At 34.9% G+C, this 10,005-nt stretch overlaps 1 protein-coding gene across 1 annotated transcript; it reads right to left on the bottom strand.

Moving 5' to 3' along the window:
- Positions 1-391: 391 nt before the first annotated feature.
- On the bottom strand, positions 392-9,329 carry LOC134260823 (uncharacterized). The gene is made up of 4 exons (XM_062743359.1): positions 9,246-9,329; positions 2,413-3,738; positions 1,298-1,425; positions 392-998 (listed from the first exon to the last, which is right to left on the bottom strand). The coding sequence occupies exons 1-4, from the start codon at positions 9,327-9,329 to the stop codon at positions 392-394; spliced, it is 2,145 nt and encodes a 714-aa protein (XP_062599343.1).
- Positions 9,330-10,005: the final 676 nt, after the last annotated feature.

The raw sequence follows: 10,005 nt of genomic DNA, 5'->3' as shown, positions 1-10,005 counted from the left end.
GATTATCTGCTCAAATGTTTAAAAATTGCAATAAATGCCAACTAAACAAAATATGCAATGAGATCATTAATCTCATTATATACAGATCCATGTATGATGTAAGATATTTGTATTCTGTAACATAACAATATATGGAGATAAGATTATGTCTGCATATAATCAGTAATATTTATAGTATATATAACATTCATCTGTACATAAGCTGAAGGTTTTTGATAATGGAATATTTTTAGAATGGTATAAATATTATAACTTTAAAATTGAGATAATTAATCAACAGAATTTTAGAATAATAAAGGAGCATATAGGGGAATTAAATGGCATTTGAATATCAAAATATAATTTTCAGATTAAGCCATGGAATATTCACACAGATTTTAACTTGAATATTTCAGGATAAAGCAGTGTCAGTTAATTCCTCTGGGCCACTCTCTTCACTGTCACTGGACTCGTCTGAATCGTCGACCAGAGTAGCATCATCAAGAAACTCCCCCCAGTCTCTTACACCCAGTCGTCCCTCCCTTTGATGACGGGCATATCCAACATACCATAATATGGCAGCCACATGTGCACACATGCCCACTACTCGAGCACCTGCCCTGCATTTGCAATACCACCCAGTGATCTCACCAGCTTCATACTTCACCCACAACAAGTAAGATTTTGAAGAGACGTGTCGACTCTGCAATCTAACACGTAGAAGCCCTGGATCCTCCTTATGGACTAGTATGGAGCAGTCCCCCTCAATATGTTCCTGGGCATAACATGGGGATAATCTGAGCTGGTATGTGCCACAGGTGAGCGATGTTAGCTGGTCTTCATCCAGGCAGGGGAAGTCATTCAGATCACCAATATCTTCCCAGCAAGCTGTTCTGCGATCCAGGTGATTTTCTTCCACATGTTGCTGCAGAGAATTTACCTGTTTGGAGAGGTAAAGCATCTTGGAACCAAGAGCAAGATCCTCTTCAGTATCACCAGTAGAAAGTGGTTTCAAGTACCTAAGAGACAGAATACACTAGTGAGCATTTGTAGTAATTCTTTTGAAATAACAAAAATTGCTTATAAACTTTCCTTTATTGAAATATATCCATATTCTTTTAACTTGTAATAACCTCAGACCAAAATTTTAACCAAAAAAATTATTTTTTTTAATTTTATGAAAAATATTTCATGTAAACAAGATTTTTAAATTCTTCTGATATACTTTGATGAGCATTTGGAATTTTATTAAAAGGTGAATAGAAGTTATTTTGTATGGCTATAATGATTTTTTGTAGGAATCTAAGAAACTACATGCCTGTTGGATATTGCACACACAATCCGGACAAAGTCACCAATATGTGGTATTTGGCTTGATGGAAGTATTTTCCCCAAATAATGCCATTGCTTTATCCGAGCATTTGCAGATTCAACCACCCAGCGTATCTGTGGATAGACATATAGGTACATGTACATGTATTATGTAAGCAATTTACTGTAAACCAAATTTTATTTGTGTGCGAGAAATATCCGCGAGCTCCCAACTTGCTTCAACTCTGGAAAATTAATTGCCGCAAACATTCATTTTGCTAAGGATTTGAGGAGAATGTTTTTACGAATGCGGAAATTAATTGTCGCGGATTGAATTTAGACTGACAAATCGTGAATAAAAGATGACGCGAATAAAAGTTGGTTTACAGTACTCAGAAATATCTTGATAGAACTTGTTCAGCAAATGTATGCAAATTTATTTTTGAAAAATGATAAAGGAAATTTCTTTGGAATTTTTAAGTCACCTGAGTCACATATTGCTGTCTATTTTTGTCAGCCGTCTGTCATGGGTTACCTTTTGAACATTTTCAACCTATTCTCTTCAACAGCTGATCCAATTACAACCAATTTATGCAAATAGCATTGTATGGGTGGGAAGAGTTGTAAAAATTGTGAATTTCATGATCCTCGTCCCCTCTTCCCCGACATGAGAGATGGGGCTAAAAATTGTGAATTTCATGATTTCCCCCTCCCCTTCCCAGGGACATGAGAGGTGGGACTAAAACCATTGAAAGAAATGCAATCTTTAAAAATCTTCTTCACTCCTGGGCATCAAGCAGCCAAACTGGGGGCAGGATTGTAATCAGCATTGAGGCCTCTACCAAAATTGTGAAATTCATGGCCCCAGGGTCAGGGGTTCTCATGTTAGGGTGGGACTCTATAATGATTACATAGTAAAACTGCATTAATTTTTTGATAATCTTCTCCTCTGCTCCTGGGTAATACCGGTATGCTGATGATCTAAGTTTGTTAAGTGTATACACCAACCAAATTCATTTGTTGGAAAGTTGTACTTGTTATATAACACTCAGGTGACCTACAAGGCCCATGGACCTCTTGTTTAAAAGAACAAAGAACATCATATCTAACATTGTGTTATACCTTTGTCACTAATTTACTGGTGTTTGCATTTTCAGTCCCCATCTGTTTTTCGCCTTTAACCATGAAGGACGGCATCTTTGCCTTGATACCCATCTGCTCGAGGTAGTCCAGGGAATCTCTAAATCCTCTATCAATGACGAAGATGTCGTCCTCTCTGACCCAGTTGCAGATGTCCTCAATATTTGTCTTCATGACGTGGTTGAGAATGGTGGCATCATTGTTTTTGGCGATGTAAGGGCCCATCACAGAAACAAAGTAACCAGTGGTGGACACAATAACTAGAGGTTTTACTAGCGGCCTACCCTTGTGAAGACTGAAGGACTGTCGCTGGAACTTAAAGTTACCACTTTTATTAATGTAGATATATGTTCCGTCAAGGACAAGTATGGCCTGCTGGGTTCCTACATCACCAAAAAGGGACTGTGCTAATGGTCGCGTATGTGAATTGATGACTTTTTCTCTTGTTATATGACCAAATCCAAGATTCTCTGTTACAAATCTGCCATTCATCAAAGCTGTTCTAATTGATTTCATAGCCATATGTACACTGGACTTGGACACATTGAATAAGGTAGAGAGAATGCGATTTGAATCTCCTCCCCTGAGCTTCATCAAGAATATGGCAAGGCTAGTTCGTACGCTTCGTGCTGGAGTTGATCTGACTTTCCTTTCCTCAACATACATCAACAAGTCTTGAAATGCAGCTTTAGAAATTCCAAGGAGATCTACATATTCAGTGTCGGTAAGACTTTCGCTGTTGTTGAAATCTAGTCTAGTTTTCTCACTTCGCATGACTTCAGACCGTAAAAACTTTATAAGCTGAAAAATTGACGTTTTATTGAAGGTAGTGGTTTCAGCAACAGGATTAAGATTTTGGATGCTTTCTTGAAGATGCTTAGGGCAGCAACGAGAACCAGCTGGGATGATAACCTCCTTTGAAATAAAAATGCGGTGCCTTACGTCAACTGGAACTACGACTAGCTTGGGTCCTGGTCGTTTACAGATGCAACACATTGCATGGCCCCTTGATGTGCATGGAAAAGGCAGTGTTACCGATGGTGGGCTAAATGGAGGTGCAGGGGATGCTGATGACTGTTCTGTCCTACCATGGTTTTGTGGTCTGGGATAATTGGGGTGCTTTTTTTTCAGGTAGTAGTAGCACATACATTTGCATTTATTGCAAAGGAAATCCCTGTCGGAGGGTGTCCTTCCAGACAGCTTTGATATGACTGACCTACATTTCTTTGGAATACTGTGTCTGTCTTTTTGCCGCACTCTTCGAGGACAGTTAAAGCAGCAATAAAATTTTCTCGCAGAATCAGACATCTGAAATATTTAAAAAGAATGATACAGTTGTTATACTATGTAATTTCTATATTTTCAATGTTTAAAATGTTAATATTTTTTTACTTAAAATTTTGATTTATATATAAAACATGAAAAGAGAGAAAAAAATTATTTCTAAAGAAATTGACTTATTGTGTAAATTAATACTGTCACTTTAAAAATTCAAGTTACTTATCAAATTAATTCATTGTTACATGTATCAGAAAAAATCTACTGATTCAGAATTATATATATATATATATATATATATATATATATATATATATATATATATATATATATATATATATATATTGTTATTTGTTCTTCCTTTCTCTAGCATTTCTCTTCCTCTTGTTCTGTTGGTGGTTATTTTATTATTAAAAGCATACATAATTTTTTTAAAATTATTTTAAAATTCTTATTGATATTTTTGTAAGCAACCGTCATTTCAATGATACCACAGATATTTTATCAATTTATAAATACCATAAAATAGTTCATTTGTTTTATTTTAAAATTCATTTTCTCCTTCCTTTTTTGATAATGTTTGTTTGGTGTTGTTTATGCATGTACTGTGATGTTCATCATTGAAAGAGTTACTGCCCTTTACCTTCTTTTTTGAAATTATTGTGATGAAGATTTTCTACTAAGTAACGAGTATTTTTCTCATTTACATAAACAATAAATCTTTTTTTACATTTTAAAATAAAATATATTGAGATATAATTATTTTTCTTCACATATATGAATTTTTTTTCGATTGTAAAATAAAGCCTTTATTTTAAGGATTTTGTAAAAAAAATATAAAGTACTACTCGCACAGAGTGCGAAATCCCGGACAGAATGACAGATTGAAAGAGTGAAAACCGATGAAATGATAGATATTGGGGCTTAAGGAGAAATTGTTTTACAAATATGATTTAATTTAATAGGAAACAGTTTTCTAGCCATTTAAGAAGCTGAGTGACATACTGCCGATTACTTAAGACTGCAGTGTTCGCCACTTTAAGGGAAAATATTAATAATTAGGAATTTATTTATCATTTTATATTAATCATGCGTATTTTACTGTAGAAACAATAATCAAATGCACTCACCTTTCTACAGCATGTTTCCCAGAAATTGATTTTTTTTCCTCTAAATCAGAAATCACTGCAGCTTCAAAATTCTGGCATTTCTTCCAGGAATAATAACAGACGGTAGTATTTTCACGTGAGATGGAATTTATTTATTTTTTTTTTCAACATGAGCACACTCGTTAACGCAAAATCTTTTCACTGAAAAACATTTCTCAGACCTGTATATGTCATTTTCTGTTTTATTATTTTGCGGTAACGACTGTGCTATATGTGTAAATTTGAATTAAAATGTGCTAACTTTTGGAATTTTCCCGGAAAACGTCGATCCACCGTTTGTTTAGTGTTTAGTTTGCCCTGATAAACATCCGGTACAAAGAAAATTTTGTGTACGTAAAATAAGTCAATGTTTGAGGATGATAAGTAACACTTTCGTTTATTCTAAATACTTTTTTGAAATTTTCACTATTTACTAGGCCAAATAAGGCATATTGTGGATTGAATTCTTTAAATTCATTATGTTAAACTAATGTAGCAAAACATACAAAAAGCAGTTTAATTGCATTAAATTATGAAATTTTACTAGCGTACTCTAAAGTACTCTATCATACTAGCGTACTCTGGTTAGTAGGGCCGGGAGAAGTAGCATTTTGAAAGAATTTCACAGAAATTTCTATTTTTCCTAACAACGCCAAGACCATTTGTCGAAATCAAAAATCGATACAGAGAATTATGTATCGTAGTGTAGTCTACTTGTGTGCCAAGTAATATGAAATCAGACCAAAACACTGTTCGTCGAAATCAAAATCCGACAGAATTATGTATCTTAGTGTAGTCTACTTATATGCCAAGTTATATTGAAATCAGATCAAAACTGTAAGAGGGGTAGCATTTTGAAAAATTGTTTACAGACAGACAAATGGACGGACGCCGGACGCATTACTATCGCATAAGCTCTTCTGGTCTCTGACCAGTAGAGCTAAAAATCAGGGGATGCTACTAAAATTAGGGGACGCTTTGTTGTTAGGGTGCTCGACTAGCTCCCCTTTGTACTGAGGTCTTACTTGTTTTACATTCCGATCCTCATTATGTCCGTATAATTTATTCCACGTTACATCAGGCATATTTAGAACCTGAGTAATGCGCATTTTTGTTGGTACCACATTATCACGTACAGGGGGTATGTTTAAACGAATGGTTTTGTGTCCGAGTTACTAAAACATCTGTGAAATTTTAAAGTAGTTCATTCTATAAACTATTCGTGGAAGGTTCCTTCTTGAATTAATTACAAACACAAGTAGCTTAGAAACAAACAGGTTTATCTATGTTACTAGCCAAGACGTGACACCTAAGGTGAACCTAACTTATTTATACAACTATTAGCTTTCCTAAAAAGCTTGTCTGACGTGGTGTGCTTGAAACAGGTAGAGGAAACTACCTAATATGAATATTGTTGTCGTTGCGCACAACGACCAATAATCCAATCTAGTGAATGAGCCGAAAAGCATGATGTTATACTACATGTTTATTTTTATTATGTGTAGCTCTACTGGTCAGAGACCAGAAGAGCTTATGCGATAGTAATGCATCCGGCGTCCGTCTGTCTGTCTGTCTGTCTGTCTGTAAACAATTTTTCAAAATGCTACTCCTCCTACAATTTTAGTCTGATTTCAATATAACTTGGCATACAAGTAGACTACACCAAGATACATAGAATAGTGCATTGGTTTTTAATTTCGATGAACAGTGTTGCCATGGTTACTAAAAATAGAATTTTCTGTGAAATTCCTTTTAAACGCTACTCCTTCCACAGTTTTGGTCTGATTTCAATATGACTTGGCACACAAGTAGACTACACTAAGATACATAGAATAGTGAATCGGTTTTTGATTTTGACGAACGGTGTTGCCATGGTTACTAAACAAAGGATTTCCTGTGAAATCCCTTTAAAATGCTACTCCTTCCACAATTTTGGTCTGATTCCTCACTTTGGAATAAGCCAATCCCTCATTTTCACATTACAAAGTGCAGCAACCTGTCTCTGGGGACGAGGAATAGCAGAGGATATTGAGGGTTGTTAGTCTCCTTCACATTTACTTCCTCAAGCGGTACTTCATCCTGGAACATAATATAATATAGACGTGTAATAAAAGGACCGTTGACTCTTTCGGGGTGCTCTATATTTTTCATGATATTTCAAAAATTCTAGTTCCGAATAGTGTTGTAAAATTGGACAAATTTTACTATCGATTATCAAATTGTGAATTTCATGATCCATGCCCCCCTGTTGCAACCACTATTGAAATAACGACCACTATTGAAATAATTATATCAATAGTGGTTGAGGGTGCATATCAATAGCAAACATAGTTCGTAACCACTATTGAAATACGACCACTATTGAAATGATTATATCAATAGTGGTTGAGGGTGCATATCAATAGCAAACATAGTTCGTAACCACTATTGAAATACGACCACTATTGAAATAATTATATCAATAGTGGTTGAGGGTGCATATCAATAGCAGACATAGTTCATAACCACTTTTGAAATACGACCACTATTGAAATAATTATATCAATAGTGGTTGAGTATGCATATCAATAGCAGACATAGTTCATAACCACTTTTGAAATACGACCACTATTGAAATAATTATTTCAATAGTGGTTGAGTATGCATATCAATAGCAGACATAGTTCATAACCACTATTGAAATACGACCACTATTGAAATAATTATATCAATAGTTGGTGAAAATGCATTTCAATATATAAGAACAATAGTTTCATCAACTATTGTCTTATTGATAGAAGAGTTTTACCGCGTAATTTTGAATTTTTTACCAAGATTTCACAAAAATGGGATTGAGAGTAAAAAATGTATAAATTTAGATTAAAAAATAAAAATGTATAGCTTAATAAGGATAATTTCTTTATACTCTAGAAATTTATTATATAATTTATTATATTGTATCTCAATTTTGTCTTTATAGTGGCATATATGCCCTATTGACCAGATGTACTATGTATTATTAATTTACCATTTTCAATGAAATCAGACCAAAAAGATACACCAACCCCGGCATCCATATTTTTGTTTTCATCATCAGTTGTTAGATGAAGATTTAGATAGTTATTGAAATAATGATTTAAAGTGATTTAAATAATTATTTTGATAGTTGCAAGGTTCCTCGTCACAACAGGCATTGGCACGGTAAAGATCCCTCACTGCTGAATGGCCCTGAGTGCCGGTTAAAGGTCAAACTTTGAAGTCCTTCGCCGGTAAATGGTGACGTCTCTACATGAGTTGAAAATGGCCGAATGACGTAAAACAACAATCAAACGACAGTGGCAGATTGATTTTTGTATTTAAAAAGTGGACATTATTTGAATAGATGCTGAAACCTATGGTCCTTACATTGAAATGCATTTTCACCCACTATTGAAATGATTATTTCAATACTGGTCGTATTTCAATAGTGGTTACTAGCTATGTCTATTATTGAAATGCACTCTCAACCACTATTGATATAATTATTTCAATAGTGGTCGTATTTCAATAGTGGCTACGAACTATGTTGTAACTGATAGGCACCCTCAACCACTATTGATATAATTATTTCAATCGTGGTCGTATTTCAATAGTGTTTATGAACTATGTCTGCTATTGATATGCACCCTCAACCACTATTGATATAATTATTTCAATAGTGGTCGTATTTCAATAGTGGTTATGAACTATGTTTGCTATTGATATGCACCCTCAACCACTATTGATATAATTATTTCAATAGTGGTCGTATTTCAATAGTGGTTATGAACTATGTTTGCTATTGATATGCACTCTCAACCACTATTGATATAAATATTTCAATAGTGGTCGTTATTTCAATAGTGGTTGCAACACCCCCCCCCCCCCCTGGGGCCAGAGGGGTGGGGCCAAAACCACTAAAATTAAGGCAATCTTTAAAAATCTTCTTCTTTACTCCTGGACATTAAGCAATCGAACTGTTTGCATGATTGTAATCAGCAATGAGTCCTCTAACAAAATTGTGAAATTCATGGCCCTGGGGTCAGGGGTTCTAGTGCTAGGGCGGTGCTAAATAAGTAGGTAGTGAAAATGCATTATTTATTTGAAAATCGTCTTATCTGCTCCTGGGTATTAAATAAACCAACAAAGTACATAGTTATTAGGGCTGGGACGATACTGAACTGATCCGATCCGATACATATCACGATACCTTAGGTGCGATACGATACATATCACGATACATTTAAAACCAAATAAAACTAGATAATTTTTTAGAACATTTAATTTTGAACAAAACAGTGTGTGAAAATAAACTAATTTAACAAATGAACTGGGAATTAGAGTTTCTTGACTCAAATTGACTGTTGTTCGTGCCCCGTCTTTGTCATATACCGGGAGTCCAGAAGTGTCCCAGACACCCGATTTACTGCCAATTGGTTTCGTTAATTTGATGTAATCTGGCGTGTCGGACGCCATTTTGATGCTTATATTTAGAATTCTGTATCAGCAAGACGTTTGTAGTTTATTTGTGTTTGTTTAAACGTCTTGATGATACAGACTATAGGACTAAAAATTTCGAATTCTAAAGCCCGGAAATTTTGGAAATAAAAAAAAAGTGCGGTAAGGTATCGTGATACTTAATTATATGAATCGATCTGTAGATCGTCAAAGTGAATACTGCGATGCATCGGTGCACCGGTGGATCGTCCCACTCCTAATAGTTATGATGAGCCCCAGGGTCAGGGGTTTTGGTGTTAGGGCGGGGCTCTATTGATTATATAGTGAAAATACATTATTTCTTTGAAAATCTTCTCTGCTCCTGGGTATTAAATAAACTAACTAAGTACATAGTTATGATGTTTTAAACTGCCCGTGGTAGCTATTGCATATTGCCAGCGACATTGTTTAGGTCTCTGTTATAGCTTACAGTCTAAGCATCATTCTTCAGAAAAGGGTTGCTTATGCATCAGATGTAATGAATAAAACTATGGGAGAAGTTCAGTCCATTTGAGGAAGAAATGAACAATACTGTGGTTTCATTAATATTCGTGGGCATCAATTTTCGTGGATTTAGTAAAATTCACAGTTTCGTGGATACGTAAATTCGTGGATAATGGCGCTAACAGAAAAAAAAATTGTCTATCTTTTCATT

Source organism: Saccostrea cucullata, unplaced genomic scaffold (assembly GCF_032062105.1).
Source record: "Saccostrea cucullata isolate Sc308-1 unplaced genomic scaffold, CSIRO_AGI_Scuc_v1 ctg1152, whole genome shotgun sequence".
NCBI classification, from domain to species: domain Eukaryota; kingdom Metazoa; phylum Mollusca; class Bivalvia; order Ostreida; family Ostreidae; genus Saccostrea; species Saccostrea cuccullata.
This window is presented reverse-complemented; position numbering and strand designations above follow the sequence as displayed.